Below are 22,854 nucleotides of genomic sequence, written 5' to 3'. Positions count from 1 at the left end.
ATCAGACATGTATACGTTCAAAAATGCACTCCCCTTCCTATTGTATGTTCATCAAAGAGCGGAGCTGTGTGCCTGAGTTTCTCACCGTTGGGTGCACGAGTGACCATGCACTATTACTACAATGAGACCCACGTGTAAAACAAAATGCCTCCCAAACACTATGCAATGGAACTAGCGTGTATCTCATGAACATTGCCCCGCTAATACGTGTGCATGCACTTCCATCATAACCTGTTAGAGTGGATCCTATATAATATAGTTCATAAAGAACCATTTTTGATAGTGACCATGCTATTGTTTCAGTGAATGAGACTTAACTTGTATCTGCAAAAGACAATAGCAGCAGTATTTCAATCATATGGATCAAATATGACAGGTGCCAGCCATTAATCCTGGTAAAGGGCAGATATCAATACGATGAGAGTTCCATATCACAAACATGTCTCCGTTGATGAATGCCGGGGCCCCGGTTGACTGATATACATTTGTGCGAAGGAACTCTCCTTGCACTGCCATAGATCTGGACCGACACCGCCGATAGGGATGATCAGGCTACAAGTAGCGTGCAGTCTCCATTTAATGGAGGGTTTCCACAAATACAGGTCTTTCCTCAATGCCAGTTAAAGCAAAATTCACTGTGCATAGTGATTACCGGTAAAATGACACTGGGAGACATAATGGCAAAAAAAAATACATCCTAAAGAAATGTCCACATAACTATTAATAAAATTTCCACAAGGGTCAGGTTCCTCCTTTCCCAGTGAAGGCACATTCTACTAGAGCGCTGAGTGCTTCTTGGGCTTTTCGCCATCAGGCGTCAGTGCTGCAAGTGTGGAAGATGGCAACTTGGTCGTCTGTGCATACGTTAACAAAATTCTACAAAGTAGATGTGTTGGCATCTTCAGATGCTAACTTTGGCCGCAAGGTTTTGCAGGCTGCTGTTTAAAGAGAGTCTTTTGTTTCTCAATGAGGGTGTATGCTTTTTTCAAGGTGAGCTCCAGTTGTTCCTGGTTGAGGTCCATGTTACCTGGTTGGCTAAGTTTAACCTTTGGGGACTTCCATCTTTTTTGCATTCTCTTCCCATCCTTCAATGATTATACTGTTTTGGGAAATATCAATGGTCTCTGAGGAGATGGAGCTGCGTCTGTCTAACGATAGAGAACTTTTTTTGTAGGAACTTACCGTAAAATCCTTTTCTCTGAAGTTCGATATACGCAGCACTTTTGAGTGAATGGGTTTTTTTTTTTTGTCTTCTAAACACTGCTTGCAACTAAACTGATTGCTGACAGCAGAGTGTATGGGGCTATGCCTGCAGGGACAGCCCCATAGGCATGTTTAAACTTTTTTCCTGCCTAGTGCCTATTCCTGATAAGAGGTAGCATAAGGTCAGCAGCAACAGTAGGTCCACAACTCCAATCGGTAGGTCTGTGCGGGAAAACCTCAGACCAAACAGGAATAAACATAACCACCAATTGCGCTCAACTTCCGTAAAACTAAGAGGGGTATATGCTAATGCCAGGAGCCTAGCTAATAAAATGGATGAGTTGGAAATGTTAGTACATGAGGAGGACATAGACCTTGTGGGAATAACAGAGACTTGGTTCGACCCCTCACATGACTGGCTGGCCAATATCCAAGGGTATTCGGTGTACCGGAAGGACAGGGTAGGAAAAAGAGGGGGAGGGGTATGTCTCTATGTCAAGAACAATATAAAGGTGATAGAAAGGAGTGACATTACGGATGGGATGAGCATGGAGTTAGAATCTGTGTGGGTTGAACTCCATAGGGAAGGAGAAAAGGGGAAAGTAATTGTGGGGGTTTGCTATAGGCCACCTAACCAAGGGGAGGAGGTAGAGCTGGAATCCTTAGCACTAATGAGTAAAGTGGCAAAATTGGGATCAGTCATCATATTGGGGGACTCCAATTATCCTGACATTGACTGGGATGAGGGGACTGCACACTCACAGAAGGCCCGCCTATTCACAGAAACCTTACTGGATAATTACATGTCACAGTTGGTGGATTCTCCGACTAGAGAAAATGCAGTCCTGGATCTATTGATCACTAATGACCCAGACATAATCTCGGAGGTAGTAGTTCAGGACAACCTGGGCTCTAGCGATCACAGGATGATCACATTTAGTATAAATAACAATATAACAAGGCAAGTGGGGAACATAAGAACCCTAAACTTCAGACGGGCAAACTTTCCAAAATTGTACTCATTGATGGAAAGGGTAAACTGGGACCAAACCCTGGGATCCCTGACCACAGAGGAAAAATGGGAATGCTTTAGGAACATATTAGGCAAAGGCATCTTGCAGTGGATTCCTATGGGAAATAAATTTAGAAGAGACAAAGCCAAACCTGGCTAGCTAAACCGTAGCGTTAAAAAACTTATTAGGGGAAAAAAATTGGCCTTCAAGAAATATAAATCAGAGGGCACTGTATTGGCTTTCGAGCAATACAAGGAGGCAAATAAGAAAAGTAAACACGAAATCAAAATGGCTAAAATCAACTTTGAGAGACAAATAGCGGAGGATAGTAAAAAAAACCCAAAGAAATTCTTTAAATATATCAACAGCAAAAAAACTAGGGCAGAGCATATTGCACACATAATTAGCGATGATGGGGGGATGGTTACAGAGGACACTGAAAAAGCAACCGTGCTGAATGCTTTTTTCTCGTCAGTCTTTACACAGGAAACGGAGGGGTACACTGACCATGACTGTATGGTTAGTAGTAATACACAGGATTTGCCACTATGGCTAACAGAGGGTGAAATCAGGGAAAGGCTGGATAAACTTAACACAAACAAATCACCAGGCCCGGATGGCGTACATCCGAGAGTACTCAAGGAACTCAGTAAGGTTATATCCAGACCACTGTTCCTGATCTTTGCTGACAGTATTAGGACAGGAGATGTACCAGGGGATTGGAAGAAAGCTAACGTGATTCCGATATTCAAAAAGGGCCAGAGGCATATCCTGGGAAATTATAGGCCTGTCAGTTTGACATCAATAGTATGTAAACTTCTGGAGGGGATGATAAGGGACTATATCGTAGAATTTGCTAAAGACAACAACCTCATCAGCAGTAATCAGCACGGGTTTACAAATGGGCGTTCTTGTCAAACCAATCTCTTAGCATTCTACGAGGAGGTAAGCTGTGAGCTAGATAGGGGCAGACCAGTGGATGTGGTGTACTTGGATTTCGCTAAGGCGTTTGATACAGTTCCCCACAAGCGCTTAATTTATAAAATAAGGTCTGCAGGTATCGACAGCAGAGTTTGCTCTTGGATACGGAATTGGCTTAAAGGGCGTGTCCAAAGGGTGGTAATAAACAGCGCATACTCAGACTGGTCTGAGGTTGTAAGCGGGGTGCCCCAGGGCTCAGTCCTGGGACCAACCTTGTTCAATTTATTCATAAACAGCATTGAGGACGGGATAAGTAGTGCGTTATCAGTTTTTGCAGATGACACAAAATTGGCCAGGGCAATAACTGCACAGCATGAAGCAGATATCCTACAGAATGACCTGGACAAAATTACAGAGTGGGCAACGACATGGCAAATGAGGTTTAACGTGGAGAAGTGTAAGGTTTTGCACTTGGGGACTAAAAACATAAAAACACAATACACGTTAGGAGGGGAACCCTTGGGGGTATCAAAAATGGAGAAGGATCTGGGAGTCTTGGTTGATGATAGATTAGGCAACAGCATGCAATGTCAAGCGGCAGCTGCCAAAGCCAGCAGAATATTAGCATGCATAAAGAAAGGGATGTATTCCAGAGATAAGACTATAATCCTTCCACTTTATAAAACTCTGGTCCGACCGCATCTGGAGTATTCTGTCCAGTTCTGGTCGCCAGTCCTCAGGAGGGATGTGTTGGAGCTGGAGAGAGTCCAGAGAAGGGCAACTAAACTAATTGGGGGATTGGAGGACCTTGACTATGAAGAGCGTCTACAATCGCTCGATTTATTCTCCCTGGAGAAGAGACGTCTGAGGGGGGACATGATAGCAATTTATAAATATCTTAATGGGGATCCCAGCTTAGAAAAAAAGCTGTTCATTCGAAGGGATTGCATGAGGACTCGAGGGCATACAATGCGATTAGAGGAGAAGCGTTTTAACCACAGGCAACGTGGGGGGTTCTTTACTGTTAGGGCTACAAGATTGTGGAATTCTCTACCACAAGAGGTGGTTTCTGCGGGTAGTATGGTGGCTTTCAAAAGACTCTTAGACTTACATCTCAAGGATCAGAACATTCAGGGGTATGTGAGATGAGTACAGCCACACACACCTACACAGGTTGAACTGGATGGACTATTGTCTTTATTCAACCTCACCTACTATGTAACTATATATGTAACCCAATGGTCTTTGAGGAGATTGAGCTGCATCTGTCAAACTTCAGAGAAAAGGATTTTTACAAGCTGTGACATTGCAGCGGACAGACCAGACTCCTAACATACATTTTTGACACTTTTGGGGGGACCAGTGACATTACTACAGTAATCAGTGCTAAAAATATGCACTGTTACTGTAATGACACTGGCAGGGAAGGGGTTAACCTAGGGGTGATCAAAAGGTTAATTGTGAGCCTAGCGGTGTTTTCGAACTGTGGGGGGAGGGACTTGTGAAATGATCATAGCGACCTGTGACCTTATATTGAAGGATCACAGGCGCTCTGTGATAATTTCGGAAAGAACAACGGTCAGCTGTGTTTTCCCGTCAGCGGGAAGCGATCGCAGGTGTCGGCCCGTAGATCGGCATCCCCGTTGCCTACGGTGCATGTTCGCCCCCCAGCACCACTCCCGCGAACTGACGTACCCATACATCGATTCGTGCAGCCGAGCCAGCCTGCCGCAGTATATATGCGGCGACTGTCAACAAGCAGTTAAAGGATACGTTCACTTAAATAAATGCACATTTTCTCTGTCGCTCATTGACAGACGCAGTCCTCTTGATTAATATCAAATTGGGTTATACTGCCCTCTACAGGAGTAGGACGCTAGGCAGAAGGAAAACGTTCTGGCCACACCTTAGGGGCAGTCCCAGAGGGTATATCCTCTCTCTCTCTGCTACAGGATGTTAGTTATGTCACAAAGCAGTGTCAGAGAATTTAACCCAACCCAACTCAAAAGTAGAGGGGCGGGTACTGCGTCTGTCAATGAGCTTAAGAGAAAAGGATTTTACGGTAAGATTTTACAAAAATCTATTTTTCTCTTTCGCTCATTGATGCCTGATGGCGGAAGGCCCAGGAAGCACTAAGCGCCCGAGTGGAGTGTGCCTTAACGGAACGGAGGATTCCGACCCTTAATAGAATAAGCCTGTACCACCGTCTGTCTGATCCATCTGGAGATAGTCGCGGCAGATGCAGGCAACCCCTTTTTGGGGCCATCCGTGATCACAAAAAGTGAATCGGTTTTACGAAACGAGTCCGTAGTTTTCAAGTATACCCTGATTGCCCGAACCACATCCAAGGAATGTAACGCAAACTCCCGAGGATGACTGGGCTTAGGACACAGGGAAGGTAACACAATATCTTCATTCAGATGAAACTCTGAAACCACTTTAGGAAGGAAGGATGGATTCGGACGAAGAACCACCTTATCCCTATGAACCACCAGATATGGGGAACGACAAGATAATGCGGCCAGTTCTGACACCCTGCGTGCAGAAGTAATGGCCACCAAGAAGGCCACCTTCTGGGATAACGTAAGCAAGGGAATCTCCCTGATATTTTCAAAGGGAGGTTTCTGAAGAACCGACACCACCAAATTAAGATCCCAGGGCGGTAAGGGCGCGCGCACTGGCGGAGCCAGGTGCCGCACCCCCTGAATGAAATTCCGCACCAAGGAATGGGTAGCCAAAGGTTTCTGAAAGAAAATTGCTAACGCTGAAACCTGACCCTTGACAGTACTCAAGGCCAGCTTCTGCTCAACCCCCTGTTGCAGAAAAGCCAAGATTCGGGTCACCGAATAGGCCCGTGGAGGAAATCCAAAGGATTTACACCACGCAATATAAGACCTCCATGTGCGATGATAGACCTTTCTGGAAGTCGCTTTCCTTGCTTTAATTAAAGTAGGAATAACTGAAGTTGACAATCCCTTGTCCTTCAGCAGTATATATGCGGCGGCGGTCAACAAGCAGTTAAAGGATACGTTCACTTAAATAAATGCACATTTTCTCTGTCGCTCATTGACAGACGCAGTCCTCTTGATTAATATCAAATTGGGTTATACTGCCCTCTACAGGAGTAGGACACTAGGCAGAAGGAAAACATTCTGGCCACACCTTAGGGGCAGTCCCAGAGGGTATATCCCCTCTCTCTCTGCTACAGGATGTTAGTTTTTTTCTGTCTAGTCAGGAGTAAGGACCTAAGTTCCTTGCTGGGATCTTTGGTCCTGGCAAGATTTTTTTTAGAAAATTTTTTTTTTAGGCAGCTTTTTTCTCCAGTTGTTCCTGTGAGATCTTCAAGCAATTATGCTGGAGCTGGGCGACGGGCTGGATTTTGAGATCCAGTGGTCACCCCAGTCAGCCTACGAGCGCGTGCAGGCCCTAGCCCCACGCTGGGTCGGTCGCGACATAGTCCCACTGGACGGGGACTGACCCTGCGAGTTAAACGTCTCGCCGGGACGCCAACAACCAGTTGGAAACTGAGTCGCGGCATCCGTATTGGTCGACAGCCCCCCCCACCTCGGTGGAGAGGGGTTCTGTCAGGAGTTGGTGCCCGCCTGTTCCGGTATGGTGAGTAATATGTTCCCCCTCTCCCCCTGACGGGTTTGTGGGTGGACGCGGGCCCCTCCCTGGGATGATCGGACCCTCATGATCCTGGGTCCCCCCTCTATCCTATAACAGGTGTCACAGATCCCCCTCTGGAGGGTGATTGGGTGAATAAGAACCAGGAGGCTTGGTTTAAGAGCTGACTATCGGAAGTCACTGTATGAGTGGGCACTGTAAAGGGACCATGACTGAAGTCAGTGGCTGGCATTACTGTTAGGATGGCCATGTAAGAGGGTGATATGATCCTACCTTATACATAAGGTTGCAATTGCCTGGACTACCACCATCCGCTGCCACCATCCTCCCGCAGGCCGCACACCTCCCGCAGGCCGCTCAGGCCGATGCCTGCCTTTCCGCAGGCCGCACGATCTAGCAGGCCGCTGCCATCTTTCCACAGGGGCCGCCGCCATCCTCCCGCAGGTCGCGTGGGGCCGCCATCTTGGCGTAGCCTCGTGTCTCCGGCATGGGGGCGGCCATTTTGGAGATGATCAGCTACCTCGAGGAGTAGCATGGGAGGCGCCGGAAGGCGTGTAAAGGGGCGGAGCCGCCTCCTTTACCCGGGAAAATGATCCAAAAGACTTCCTGTCTGTAAGAGACAGCGCTGAGAGCAAGTTGGTAGAAGCTTCTGTGCATCAGGTGGTGAGCCCTTGGGGTCTCTCTCTCTCTCTGTGGGGTCCAAAGCAGGTAACACTGAGGGGCGCTGTTGCGCTGGGGGATTAAAAAAAAAAAAGTTTTTTTCTTTGCAATTATTTTTTGTTTGGCAAGTTTCTGGGATTAATCATGGACCCTGCCACACATGTATCCCCACCTGATCCCCTCGAGGTGGCCGCAGGACCCTCCAGTGCCCCACTTATGATTGATGCATTATCAGCAGTTTTGGAGTCTTTGGTATCCCGGGTGGAGGTGGCCTGTCAGGGACGGGGGGCAAGAAAGCGACCCCCGCCTACCCCTATTTCATCTGACACTTCAGATACGGATTCTGAGCTTGTCACTGCAGCTGCAGGTCCCTCTTCTGGGGCTGCTGTCTTGGGTACGGTCTCCTCAGACAGCGAGGAGGACGTTTCTGCCTCCGCCATAGCGCAAGAAGAAGCGTTGGTGGACGCACTAGTTATGTCTGTCCGGGAAACCTTAAGTCTTGAGGTTACACCAGCAGAGGTAGCTGACACTGAAATTCCCTTTGGTACTAGCAAGCCTACCAAAATGGCGAAGGTTTTTCCCTTGCCCAAATGTTTTGGTAATCTAATTAAAGAAACTAACCCCTGCTATTTCCAAACGCATTGCTAGGCGCTATCCGTTTGACGAAGCCCTCCTTAAAAAAATGGACGGTACCACCAGTGGTGGACTCACCGATTTCCAGACTAAATAAAGCCACTTTTATCCCGTTGGAGGACGCTCCGTCCTTTAGGGATTCGGTGGTTCGAAAAGTGGAAGCGGAATCCCGCTCCATTTTTTCCCTGATAGGGTCAACATTTAGGCCAGTGGTTGCCATTGGTTTAGTTTCACGAACATTGACAGAATGGACCAAATTGTTACACCGTGACATAAAGGGGAGAAGTATCCCCCCCGGCAGTATCAGATTTGCTGGAGCAGATTATACAAGGGCTACAGGTCATCTGTGACGCCGCCCTGGACGCCACTCCCTTGCTAGGGCGTGCATCGGTTTCAGCAGTGGTCCTCAGACGCGTGTTATGGGTAAAGTGCTGGTCGGCGGATCAAGGTTCCAAAAAAGCTTTGGCTAAGCTCCCTTTTCAAGGGGATCGCCTGTTTGGGGCCACCTTGGATGAGATTATAAAGGATCTCACTGGGGGCAAGAGCACTTTTTTGCCACAGACTGCTAAGGGTAAAGGACCTCGTAACAGGCGAGGACCTTCCTTTTCCGCTCATAAAAAGTTTGTTCGTTCCGCTGGGGCGGGCGATAAGGGGAAGCCCTCCAAAGCCCCTTCAGGGGGTTTCAAAGGGAGCTGGTTGGGTAAACAAAAGTCCGGCTCAGCCAAACCTGAAGATAAGACCTATACAGCCTGAAGGTGCGCCCCCACCCATCTCTGGGGTGGGGGGACGTCTTCACCGGTTTCCGGATCCATGGCTTTCCAGAATCCCGGACAAAGGGGTTCGCGAGGTCATACGGTCGGGATACAAGATCGAGTTTCGATCACTTCTACCGGTGCGATTCTTCCATTCTTCCGCTTAAAAGCTTTGCGGGGGGCAGTAATGGACTTGATGCAACAGGGAGCGGTAGTTCCCGTTCCTTGAGCAGAACGTTTTCAGGGGTTCTATTCAAACCTATTCACAATACCCAGAGAGGAGGGCAAGGTGCGTCCAATTCTGGACTTAAGAGCACTCAATCATTTTATCCGGGTACAAGAAGTCCATCTGAACATATCTGGGCCTAACTTTGGAGACCTCCTTGGCAAGGTTGGGTCTCCTTACGGAGAAGCTCCAGAAGATTCAGTGAACGATTCGGATGTTACTGTCCGTCAACTGGCCTTCCCTTCGGACTTGCATGAGGATCCTGAGACTGATGGTGGCCTTCTTAGAGGCAGTACCGTATGCCCAGTCTCATACCCGAATTCTCCAAAAAGAGAATTTTTTCAAATGGAATCGGAATCCCGATTCTCTGGGCAATTGGATCCGGTTGAGCGAGCGGACCAGGGAGCCTCTGGTCTGGTGGCTTCGGTCTCCGATGCTCAGCCAGGGGAAGTCATTTCTTCCGATAGAATCCAGGTTACCGATAAATGTATTGGAACTGAGAGCGATCAGACTTTGTCTGATTTACTAGACCGAGCAGCTTCAGGGCAGCCCGGTTTGGATCCGTTTGGACAAGGCCACGGCCGTGGCTTATGTCAATCACCAAGGGGGCACCAAGAGTGCCCTGGCGGCCATAGAAGTGGCCAGCATTCTTCATTGGGCGGAACGGTTTATTCCGGCTCTCTCCGCGGTATTCACTCCGGGGGTGGAAGATCGGCAGGCAGATTATCTCAGCCGTCAGATTCTGGATCAAGGGGTATGGCCTCTTCATCCAGAGGTATTTCACCAGCTGTGCCTTCATTGGGGCACCCCGGAGGTGGATCTGTTGGCAGCTTGGCTCAACAGGAAGGTGCGGAGGTTTGTAGCCCGCTCCCGAGATCCTCGAGCGGACGCAGCAGACGCGCTGGTCGCCCCGCGGGGACAGTATCAGCTACTGTATGTCTTCCCTCCTCTCAAGTTGCTGCCGAAACTTCTTCGCAGGATAGAGGTGGAGGGAATTCCAGTTATCCTGGTAGCTCCGGACTGGCCTCGTTGACCCGGGTACGCCGACTTGGTCAGGCTGGTCGCGGACGCTCCTTGGAGACTTCCTCTCAGGGAGGATCTGCGATCTCAGGGACCGATCTTCCATCCTGCTTTACAATCACTGGCTTTAACGGCCTGGCTATTGAGACTCGGGTGCTGAAGGACAAGGGATTGTCAACTTCAGTTATTCCTACTTTGATTAAAGCAAGGAAAGCGACTTCCAGAAAGGTCTATCATCGCACATGGAGGTCTTATATTGCGTGGTGTGAATCCTTTGGATTTCCTCCACGGGCCTATTCGGTGACCCGAATCTTGGCTTTTCTGCAACAGGGGGTTGAGCAGAAGCTGGCCTTGAGTACTGTCAAGGGTCAGGTTTCAGCGTTAGCAATTTTCTTTCAGAAACCTTTGGCTACCCATTCCTTGGTGCGGAATTTCATTCGGGGGGTGCGGCACCTGGCTCCGCCAGTGCGCGCGCCCTTACTGCCCTGGGATCTTAATTTGGTGGTGTCGGTTCTTCAGAAACCTCCCTTTGAAAATATCAGGGAGATTCCCTTGCTTACGTTATCCCAGAAGGTGGCCTTCTTGGTGGCCATTACTTCTGCACGCAGGGTGTCAGAACTGGCCGCATTATCTTGTCGTTCCCCATATCTGGTGGTTCATAGGGATAAGGTGGTTCTTCGTCCGAATCCATCCTTCCTTCCTAAAGTGGTTTCAGAGTTTCATCTGAATGAAGATATTGTGTTACCTTCCCTGTGTCCTAAGCCCAGTCATCCTCGGGAGTTTGCGTTACATTCCTTGGATGTGGTTCGGGCAATCAGGGTATACTTGAAAACTACGGACTCGTTTCGTAAAACGGATTCACTTTTTGTGATCACGAATGGCCCCAAAAAGGGGTTGCCTGCATCTGTTGCGACTATCTCCAGATGGATCAGACAGACGGTGGTACAGGCTTATTCTATTAAGGGTCGGAATCCTCCGTTCCCTGTTAAGGCACACTCCACTCGGGCGCTTAGTGCTTCCTGGGCCTTCCGCCATCAGGCATCAGTGGTCCAGGTTTGCAAGGCGGCTACCTGGTCGTCGGTTCATACCTTTACAAAATTTTATATTGATGTGATGGCATCATCGGATGCCTCTTTTGGCCGCAAGGTTCTGCAGGCCGCAATTTGAGGAGACCGTTGGTCTACCTCGAGGGTTTTTTTCTGTTGGGTTTTCAGTTGAGTCTCATCCTTTTGCCTGATGAGCCTTTAAAACTTCTAGTTGGCACCGGTTGGGCCTTCTAGATTGGATTTTGATTTCTGTTATCCCACCCCTCATTTGTGGCACTGCTTTGGGACGTCCCAATTTGATATTAATCAAGAGGACTGCGTCTGTCAATGAGCGAAAGAGAAAAATGGATTTTTGTAAAATCTTACCGTAAAATCCTTTTCTCTTAAGCTCATTGACAGACGCAGTACCCGCCCCTCTACTTTTGAGTTGGGTTGTGTTAAATTCCCTGACACTGCTTTGTGACATAACTAACATCCTGTAGCAGAGAGAGAGAGGATATACCCTCTGGGACTGCCCCTAAGGTGTGGCCAGAACGTTTTCCTTCTGCCTAGTGTCCTACTCCTGTAGAGGGCAGTATAACCCAATTTGATATTAATCAAGAGGACTGCGTCTGTCAATGAGCTTAAGTGAAAAGGATTTTACGGTAAGATTTTACAAAAATCCATTTTTTCTTTTTTGCAGGTAAAATGTGCATTTATTTTATTTTTTTTTTGTCGCAGAAGCCAGGAAAGCATTGCACTAGCTGATGCCATACAGATCTCCTGCACACTGTCAATGTATCTGATTACCCGTACATCCCGTACGGGTAAGCCAATACTCTGACAGGAAGATTTAATGAACTACCATTGAAAACTACAAGCCGAAAGCCGCAAAGGATGTCGGGGCTTGTAGTTCATTCAGTTACACGGTCAGCCATGGGCAGGTTGATAGAGGATCCACCCCTGCAGACAATTTATTCTGGCAGCCATGGTCTTCAGCTACTGATCAATACATTTTCTAACAAGCCTGTTTGACGGAAAAAAATTAACAATAAGCTTGTTCCAGCACGAGCAGCCACACATGGGTAGAAATTCAGCAAATCCCTGCTGAGCCAATTTTTATCAGTTTTTTTGGCCATCTTAGAGCAGAATTCTTAACACCTATGCTGACCAGTGTGTAAAAAAAAAAAGTCCTGTATATACTTGCCTATTTTCAGCTGGCTCAGTTTTAGCCATGTGCTCCCCTATCCCCCATGTCAGCCAGCAGCGGTTGGAGGGGAAAGGGGACAGAGCTAGACAGTGGCTGGAGATCAGCTGTTGTCGGTACTCCCTCCTTTCCCCTGCAGCTGCTGCTTACTAGCACAAGGGGATCTGTATCGTGTAACCAGACCAGAGCAGGCTGAAATAGGTAAGTAAAGAAAATGTTTTTCTCTTTCCTTCCATATTCAGAACCATGGAGTTATATCGCCCCCTACAGGAGTAGGACACTAGGCAGAAAAAACACCTGGCTATACCTATGGCCAGTCCTAGCTGGTATACATCCCGCTCTCTGCTATAGGCCTTCAGTTTTTTTTTGTTTTTTTTTCCTGCCTAGTCAGGGGTAAAAATCTAGCTCCCTGCTGGGATCTTTGGTTCTGGCAATTTTTTCTTTTTAAAAAGCATTTTTTCTTGTTTTTCTTGTGAGATCTACAATCAACTGCTGGGCTGGATAGTTGGGTCTGGCCATTGAGCGCATGCGCACCAGAGCCCTGCACTAAGTCGACCGCGACTTAGCCCCCACTAGACGAGGCTGGCCAGGGAGGTAAATGGCTTACGAGGTCGCATACGATCGGGTCCTGGCCTGAGTCGCAGCGTTCCTTCTGGCTGACAGCCCCCCCATTTTAGTGGTGAGGGGTTCTGTCTGGATTGGTGCCTGCCTGGGTTTAGGGAGTATGCTCCCCCCCCCTCTTTCCTAGCTGCGGGGAATCCCCTCTGTTTTGTGGGTCCCTCTGGGCAACCCTTGCCTTACTCCCTCTTCCCCGGATAGCGCGGTGGGGTGGTGGTGGACATTGGCAGTGTGTGCAGCCCAATACTGGTGGGGGGGCGCGGGCGGACTCCCCTGATGGGGTGGGCACTGCCGGTTGTAGTGGTCTTGCGGCCCAGGTCCCCCTCCCACTGTTGAATTGTGGCCTAGGCTCCAGGGATGTTTTCCAGGTCCCTGGGAGCTTCGGGGGCACCGCATGTCGCAGCCATTTTGCTGTAATGTGCGCCATGCTTTTGGGGCCTGTAATTATTTCTCTTCCGGGGCCATTTTTGGTTGGTCGAGCATCTACAGCAGTGGCAGCCATGACAGTGGAGCCTTCAGGGAGGTGAATATTGTGGTGGGGGGGGGGGCCCTCTTTCCCCTGGTGTTGACTCCTGGGTTTCCTTTTCCCCTGGACGCTGCATGTGTATCCCTGGCTATCTCTGATGAAGACTAGGGTTCCTCTGGTGGGGGTGGTATGGCCTCTCTCATGAAGTCTGTTTCTGATTGTTTGGTCAGAGACATTTACACCAGTGGCCTGCTGTAGGTCATTTTGTAGGGCTCTAGTACTCATCCTGTTCCTCCTTGCAAAAAGAAGCAGATATCGGTCTTGCTTATGGGTTAAGGACCTTCTATGGCCCTGTCCAGCTCTCCTAGAGTAACTGCCTAACCAAATGCAAAACTAGTGAAAAACATTCAGAAAAGATGAGTAGGAAAAAATTCAGTGGCCCAACCTGTAAACCAATATTGCATCCTGCTTTACGGATGTTGGCTTTAGCGGCGTGGCTGTTGAAAGTCAGGTGCTGAAAGAGAGGGCTGTCTGAGTCGTTGATCCCTACGCTAGTGCTATAAATACTTGCGCCAAGTGTTAAGTATCAAATCAATTATGTATGGAATCTATCAAGACGGCAGCTGCCTCACATTCACCAATGGGAAGGATAATGTATAGATACCTTGAAGTTATACCTCAATTAAGCAGCACATATCTTGCCATACAGATATGTGCGTATAAAGTATGTAAATGAATACAATAAATATTAATAAGGTGCTATAGTGACATAAACGGGGTGTTCCCCTTATAATGATACCAATGCCAATATGATACCAATCCTTTGTAAATAAGGCTGTTAAAGGCTAGGAAATTTACTTCCAAGAAGGTTTATCATCGCGTTTGGAAGGCATACATTACTTGGTGTGCGTCACGGGGAGTTTCTACCTGCTTCTTTTCTGTGTCTCGCCTGTTGGAGTTTCTACAATTGGGTGTAGATCAACGTTTGTCCTTAGGCACCATCAAGGGCCAGATTTCCACCTTGGCTATTTTTTTCCCAAGGCCGTTGGCGGCGAAGTTCATGGTTCACACTTTTGTGAAGGGAGTTCGCCATCTGACTCCTCCGGTGCGATCCACTGTAATTTCGTGGATCTCAAATTGGTTCTGTTGGTGCTTCAAAGGCCTCCGTTTGAAAATATTCGGGAAATTCCTCTGCTCACACTGTCGCAGAAGGTGGCTTTCTTAGTAGCTGTTATTTATTCATGTCGCGTGTCGGAGTTTGCTGCTTTGTCCTGTCGGCCACCTTACTTTCTTGAGGGTGAAATTTTTTTCTGGTGCTGGGCTCCAGTTGTTCATAGTTGAGCTCCTGTTACCTGGTTGGCTATGTTTAACCTTGTTGGGAATTCTGCGTTTGCTGTGTTTTTTCCCACCCCTCATGTTGCACTGCTTTGGGACATCCTAATGGTCTGAAGAATTGAAGCTGTGTCTGTCAGTGAAAGAGAACTGGATTTTTGTCTTGCCGTAAAATCCTTATCTCTGAGATTTACTGACAGACACAGCACCCTTCCCTCTTTTGGGGTTGAGTTATTTGTTCTTCTGACACTGCTCGTTACAAACTGGAAGTCCTACAGCAGGAATTGGTGGTATGTATACCCTCCGGGACTGCCCCAGGGGCATGACCAAAAAGGATTTTGCCTAGTCTTCTACTCCTAGAGAGCAAGAGCATAAGCCAAAGAATTGAAACTATGTCTGTCAGTGAACCTTAGAGAAAAGGATTTTACGATTTTAAGACAAAAATAAATTTTTTTGTTTCTATTACATTTTACTTTGCTGTTTTTTTTTTCTTTCTAGAGATGAATCAAAACTGTTGATGAAATGTGGTTGTGTCTTTTAAATGTAGTTTCTATGTTACAGTTTTTGTCCTTTTATGTGTTTAAACATTATCAATCCTTTTTGTGTATGTATTTTGTATAAAAATAAAATGCATGTTTAAAATTTAGTGTAATTTTGTTCCTCTGTAGCGTGGCAAAACTGTTCCAGAAGATCTCGTAAAACCAGAAGAACTCAGCAAGTATCACCAAGTTTCCTCCCATGTGGTAAGGACCTACAGTTTATCAAGTTTTCATCAATTTTGCTTCACAAAATCTGGTACATGTAATAGTGGGCTAACAAAAACAACACTTTTGTGTACAGTATAGTGTCAGCCTTGCCTAGTTGTCTTATGCTAATCTACAAAATCTCTTCCCAGTCTCTCATCTCCACCACATAAATGGACTGACTATAAAAAATGTATAGGCCAGCCTAGGGTAACCCCTCATAGATCCAGTTAGTGTCCTAGAGCGGTGTTTCTCAACCTTTTTTTTTTTTTCAGTCGGGGCACTCTTTAAAATTATAGACAATCCCAAGGCACGCTTTAAAATTATGGACAGTCTTGAGGCATCCTATATGAAAATGCAAAAAACGAATCTAATGGCTTTACACAATGCAGCATCATCCACACGTAGGACACCTAACATTAGCGGCGATTTTATTCTTCTAATGCAAATACACTTTTGCACACTGGTACTGACTAGCGTTCCAGTGTTTCTCTTCACCCTGAATTTCTCACCATCAAGTCAGCTAATGTCACCCCAGTGCTGATGGAGAGGGGCACATCAGGGTCAAACAAGGATGCTGTGGAGGCAACAGACATCCTCCTTATTAACTGATGTCATTGGTTGTTAGGATGCCAGTGTCTAGAAAGTCGTAATGGTGCATATTGAAAACTGTGGCTTTGTGTAACTAAAAGGCAGGCTTGAGCCACCTGCTGGCTTGTATACTATTTTTGATAAAATTTTAGGCATTTTGACATGCGCCCCTGAAGAAACCTCAAGGCACCCTGGTTGAAAAAGGCTGTCTTCCGCTCTTCGAGAAATATCAAACTTTTTTTTTTTTTCTATCATTTATTGACAGACACAGCTCCATATTCTTCTTGACCATTGGGTTATGCTGCCTCCTACAGGAGAAGGACACCGCTTTTACTACGCCTATGGGGCAGTCCTGCAGGCATACACCAACACACTCTGCTATAGCCTTCAGTTTGTTTCTGCCTAGCTTAGCAGTAGGACCTAGTTCCTTGGGTTTTGGACTGGATATACTAGATCCTTAAGGTCTCCCAGCCTGGCCAGCGAGCATGAGCAGGTTATAGTCCAGCACTAGGCTTCGCCACGACAGAGCCCCGTTGGAGTGAAACCCATTCGCCGGAACGCACACAACCTGGGATGCCCTGAGTTACAGCGTATCCCCTGGCCATCAGGTAGTCTGTTGGGAGTGGCTCCCACCTGATGCTGTGGTATGGTGAGTAAGTGTTCCCCCATTTCTCTGGTGGTCTTGGGGTGGACGTGGGCCCATCCCTTGGAAAGTCATACTCTCGGGTATCCCATGATTCCCGTTGCCTCTCGGTGATACCAGGCCCCCCTTAGGCCTGTCCTACCTCTGGGGGGCCGGATGTATTGTGGCCGCTGCAACCATTCTGTGGGGGGGGGGGGAGTTTTGTCCTGGTGGGGACTCCGCCTAGGGACCCCCAGGTGTCACAAAATTCTACAAGGTAGATGTGTTGTTATCCTCAGTTACCTCTTTTGGCTGCAAGTTTTTGCAGGCTGCTGTCTAAAAAGGAAAAGATTCTCTTTGAGGGTGTATGTTGTTTCTATGTGAGCTCCAGTTGTTCCTGGTTGAGCTCCATGTTACCTGGTTGGCTAAGTTTAGCCTTTGGGGAATTACGTTCTTTCTTTGCGTTTTTTTCCCCACCCCTCATGAAAATACTGCTTTAGGACATCCCAATGGTCAAGAAGAATATGGAGCTGCGTCTGTCATTAAACGATAGAGAAAACTGGATTTTTGACTTATCGTAAAATCCTTTTCTCTGAAGCTCATTGACAGACGTTTCACCTGCCCCTCTAATTATGGGTGGGATGGGGATGTTTTCTTCTTACCACTGCAACAAAACTGAAGGCTATAGCAGAGTGTGTCAGTGTATGCCTGCAGGGGCTGCCCCATAGGCGTGGTAAAGCTTTTTCCTGCCTTGTGTCCTACTCCTGTAGGGGGCAGCATAACCCAATGGTAAAGAAGAATATGGAGCTGTGTCTGTCAATGAACTTCAAAGAAAAGGATTTTTTGGTAAGTCAAAAATCCATTTTTTTTTTGTTTCCCCTCTCCATTTATCAAGATTCCTGGTATATCATTGCTTGAGCTAATCACATGGTCTCTAACTGGATCAGCCTTTCTTCAGCCTAGCTTTTGGATCACCTGTACCCTGACCACAAGGCAAAATGTAAACAAACAATACACCCATATTATTATTATTATTATGCAGGATTTATATAGCGCCGACAGTTTGCGCAGTGCTTTACAATATGAGGGAAGACAATACAGTTACAATACATTTCAATACAGGAGGATTTAGAGGGCCCTGCTCGTTAGAGCTTACAATCTAGAAGGGGGGTCAAGTGAAACAAAAGGCAATAGCTGTGGGGGATGAGCTGATGGAGAAAATGGAGGTACAGTTGTCGGGTGTGGGTAGGATAGGCTTCTCAGTTAAAAATGCAGACTGACCGTGCTCGTAGGCTGCTCCTGTTTGCTATCCACCATTGAATGAATGTAATCAGGCGGCACACGTCCTTGGGATCACGAGACTATTTTAATTGTCGCACTAAAGCAACATTTCCAATCCCAATGCATACACTGTTTTACTGACAGTCCCAGTTTGCTATGGTTGGAGATGGGAAGGCCTGAAAATCAGACAGGGTTTCATACCGCCTCCTACAGGAGTAGGACACTAGGTAGGAAAACCTTGTAACCTCCTGTGGGCTTTATCTCTAGGGATAACAAGCCCTAGGCCATAGGCAACCCAATTCTTTTGGCTAGTGTTCAGGAGTATGGACATGGTTCAGGACTTCTGGTCTCTTTGATTTTTTATTTTCCTGACTTTTTTTATTTTCGGTTTTCTAAGGAGCTATGCGGTCAACAGATGGGCTGGATCATCTAGATCTAGTGGTCACCCTATCCTGGACAGGGGCAGGTGAGTTAAACACCTCCTAGGGACACACCTGACTGGTGTCACAGTGCTGCCCCTGACCGACAGCAGACATGTTTTAGTTGATTCTGGTGGCTATATTGCTGGAGTCAGGTGGGTTGACCATTTTGCGGGTGACCAAGCCCATTCATGCATACTATGGGGGCTGGCTGGACATGTCGGCGGCCATGTTTTGGTAGCCAAAGGCAGCAGACCTCTTGCTCTTCCCTAACATCCTGTGGCTGGTGGGGAACAGCCTCGAATTGTTCTGTCCTCTGTTGGCTGCAGCACATGGACGACACACAGGACTGGCAAGCAGTTGTTGTCCTCCCTGAGGCAAATCACCCTCTCTGTGGGCTTAGTTAGTGTCCCTCTGCTTCCTGTCCTTCGGGGTCCCTCTCCTTGCATGGTCACTGCCTGGGTGGGTGGTTCCCATGGAATTTCAGGAGCACATTTCACCTCTGAACCCCCTCTTAAAGAGAGTGAGTCCCTCGAAATCCTCACTGTCTTTGGACCTGCTGTCGGGCGTCCTGGAATTGTTTGTTGCCGCATGGAAACGGCATGCTTCTGCAAGGCAAGTAAGAAGCGCCTTTCCCGCATCTCCCTCGTCCTCCGCCACTGGGGGCCCAGATTTTGCTTCGGATCCCAATTGTGCATCCCCGGTTTCCTCGGATGATGAGCATAGTTCCTCTGCCATTGTACAGGAGAGGGTGTTGCTCTTCGCTTAATATTAAAGGGATTCCCGGGGGGCGTTGGATGAGGTACCTGTCCCTTTTGGTATGCACAAGCTGGCCAGGTCTGCCAAGACTTTTCCTTAATCTGCGGATTTTGACAGACTTGTCTACTAGGATTCAGAGCGTCCAAAGTGTTTGTGGTTCCTAAACGCTTTGCGATGTGCTACCCCTTTGCAGAGGACCTTTTAAAGAAGTGGATCCCGCGAATCGCCAGACTGAGTCGAAGCATGTTCCATGTTCACTATTGCTTGGTTGGCTTGGGCTCGGGGGTAGCCCAGTGGCATCCCAGACTTTGACCAAAAGGGCTTTTACTTCATCATGTTCCCCAAACATATACTGCTTTGGCGTATCGGTTCAGGGACTACAGTACATTTGTGACGCATCTCAGGATGCGGCCCTGCTCCTTTCTAAGCTCTGTTTTGGCAGTGGTGTTTCAGCTTGTTTGGTGGCTCAAATGTTGGTCTGCGGACTAGATTTCAAAAAAGGCCTTGACGGACTTGCCTTTTTAGGGAAACCACCTGTTTGGTACTATGCTGTATGACATCATTATAAACCTTACTGGGGCAAGAGTACTTCCTCAGGCCAAGAAGAGGCAGGAGGCAATGCAGAAGTCTTGACCAGCCTTCACACTGCATAAACTTCTTTTGTACCCCTGGTTCTGGCCGTAGAAACTCTCCAAGCCCACATGAAAATCCATTTCAGCATGAAGGTTTGCCCCCATCCAACCTGAGGGTGGGGGGTCACCTTCGGTGGTTCACGGGGCATTGGACTTCCTTCATTTCCAAAAAGTGGGTCCGCAACCTCATTGTTTCCAGGTAAAATTGTTTTTCCTTTTCAACAGATCCTTTATCTTCAATTTCTGGCTATTGTCGGAAAGTCTCCAGGGCTTATATGGGGCTGTGCAGGACCTGCTTTGCTGGGGAGCGATTGTTCCGGTTTCCAAAACGGAGCGGTTCCAGGGATTTTATTCCAATACATTTACAGTTCCCAAGAAAGATGAAGTTCGCCAGATTCTGGATCATGAGGCCCTGAAAGCCTTGGTGAGGGTGCTGAAAGCACTGAATCTGTCTGATCGATGGTGGCCCCACTACATCCGGTGGATTTTCTGGCATCTATAGACATCCAGAACACCTACCTGCATATTCCCATCTGCGAGAGATACCAGGATTTCTTATGCTTAATGATCGGGAGCTAACATTCTCAATTATGTTTCCTTTGGGCTGCCTTCCCGTGCCTTAGGGGTTTACCAAGGTGTTGGCTCCGGTCCTGTGGTATTGCCGTCATCAGCTACCTGGATGATCTGCTTTTGCACATTGGGACTACCTTGGAGTTGAGGGACAGTGTGGATGTCACCATGTGCTCTCTACAGGACTTCGGGTGAATCGTGAACCTGAAAGTCTACCTTGACTGTATCAGCATTTTGGAGTATCTATACCTAATTTTTGATACTCTATGCTGCAGTCCAGCATCTTCTGTCTCGCAGGCGGTTGTCCCTATGCCTTTGCATGCGAGTGCTGGGTCTGATGGTGGTTACTTTCGAAGTGGTACCATATGCCCAGTTCCACTTGCGGATCTTGCAGTTCTACTTGCGGATCTTGCAGAAGGTCATCCTGGTCAATTGGGACAGGTCACCAGGTTATTTGGACAGCCAAATCTGCCTGTATCAGTCAACGAGGGCATTTCAATGGTGGCTGTAGCCTCTGTTCCTGAGGGTCGGGAAGTCTTTTCTTCCCCTTCGCTGGACAGTGATCATGAAAGATGCCAGGCTGTCGGGCTGGGGAGGAGTCCTGGGAGCAGACTCTGCCCAAGGTTGCTGGACTCCGGTGGAATCTCGACTGCTTATCAATATCCTGGAGCTTTGTGCAATCAGGCGGCAGTTGTCACATGGTCTCCTGAATGGTCTTCCGGTCAGGATCCCGCAGTGGCCTATGGCAATCAGGGCAGTACAGGAAGTGTGACAGCGGCATAGGAGGCAGCTCACATTCTGCAATGGGTGTAACGGTTTGTGCCAGCTTCATCAGCCATGTACAATCCTGACGTAGAGAATTGGCAGGTGAATTGTTTCAGCTGTCAAAACGCTGGATCAGGGGGAATGGTCTCTACGCTCAGAGGTTTTTCCCCAGCTCTGTCACCGATGGGGAATGCTGGACATAGATCTATTGGCGTCCCGTCTCGATCAGGTTTCTGATTTGTGGTTCTGAAAGGGTTTGCCTTGCATTATCCCTTAAAAAAAATCTCTTCTGAAGAAGTAGATCACACCACCTGTTGTGGACCCTCCTATTTTCAGGTTGAATAATGCGACAATGATGCCAGTGGAGTCTCCATCCTTTAAGGATCCGACTGACAGGAAGGTGGAGTAGGTAGCCCACACAATGTCCTTGATCACTGGCTCGGCCCTTTCACCGGTTTTGGCCACTGTTCTGATATCCCAGACTCACAGAATGGGCCAAACTCCTTTGCCACAGTCTGGGTGGGGAGCAAGCTCCCCCGGCCTGTGTGGAATTGGTGGACCAGCTGGTCCAGGGTCTTAGTCTTACTAAACCCAGGACCCTGCATTAACTATATCTGGTCTCCCAGACTATATAGAACATAGAAATGAAATAGTTTTAGTAAATATAAACTGCTAACTACCTTTTCTCATCAGCAGTTAGCACAGTCTTGTGACTTCCATCAGTGTCTGATTAACACTTGTGGGAGGGAGTTATCATTCTACTCTGACTGTCCTATCTGGCTACAGGACCCCTGACCCTGTTTCTTGACAGTGCCGATTGGCCCTGTGCTGATCACATGCACTCTCCTAAGAAGAAGAAAAAAAAAACAACTCTAGCAATGCACACCAAACTAAGCATGTGCAGCTTGTTCCCTAGCCTCTGTTCTATCAGCAGATAGATTGGGGACTGTGGTAGAAGGGGAGGAACAGAGAAGACTGGTTCAAATAGCCTTTTTACACAATGCAGAGGATTAACCCCTTTAGGTTCCACAGTGAGTATAACAAGCATGCTTTACTGCATATACAGACTGATTTTACTGTTATGGGTTTGTTTGTGTGTGAAGCCTGCTTGGATGCGGCGGCTTTGCTTACCAAGCTGTCCATTTCAGCAGTGGTGGTTTGGCATGTACTGTGGCTCAAATGTTTGTCTGCAAACCAGACTAAGAGTACCAAAAGCGGTAAACTCGAGCCACACTCAGGATTACCTCACAATAAAACTCTCCTTCCCCTGCGATTCCCCCCGCCGTCCTCCAGCAATCCTTCCGCTGTGTGCTTGGCCAATGCCGGCACCTGTCTTCCAGTTCCCTTCCCTGCGAACGTCCCGAGGCAGGGGGGTGGAACCGGCGGCAATTTAAAAATTGAAAATTAAATTACATGATACAAAGTTGTTATCCTAATGGATTACACTGTATCATGCCATTTCACCACAGGATTTCACCTGGTGGCTTTTCTAGTGCCCTGCCTGTGCTTTTCCAGTTCTTTGTGCCTGGAAAATTGAGAACAACCATGGCGTCCAAAAAGCGTTCTTTTTGCGCGAAAGTGCTTTTAGATGAACTGGAAAACAGCGACCGCAAAACTACAAAATGATTTGAAGAACTGAGCAATAGCAATTTGTGGGAGAATTCGTCATCAGGTACGGAAAGTGAAAACAGTGACGATTCTGATGTGTTTCTGGCACATAGCTTCGTTGGAAATTCTGAAGAATCATTTGATATACCTCCCAATTTTTT

At 47.6% G+C, this 22,854-nt stretch overlaps 1 protein-coding gene across 1 annotated transcript in view; it reads left to right on the top strand.

Moving 5' to 3' along the window:
- Nucleotides 1–22,854, top strand: part of PRPF19 (pre-mRNA processing factor 19) — a 328,967-nt gene that overhangs the window by 147,860 nt on the left and 158,253 nt on the right. The window contains exon 7 of the mRNA XM_082268946.1: nt 15,372–15,446. Within this exon, the coding sequence (XP_082125072.1) occupies nt 15,372–15,446 (75 nt within the window). The remainder of the gene's footprint in view (nt 1–15,371; nt 15,447–22,854) is intronic.

Source organism: Pelophylax lessonae (genome assembly GCF_965119305.1).
Source record: "Pelophylax lessonae genome assembly, chromosome: 9".
NCBI lineage: Eukaryota > Metazoa > Chordata > Amphibia > Anura > Ranidae > Pelophylax > Pelophylax lessonae.
The sequence above is the reverse complement of the archived record's forward strand: the minus strand, read 5'-3'. Positions and strand labels throughout refer to the sequence as shown.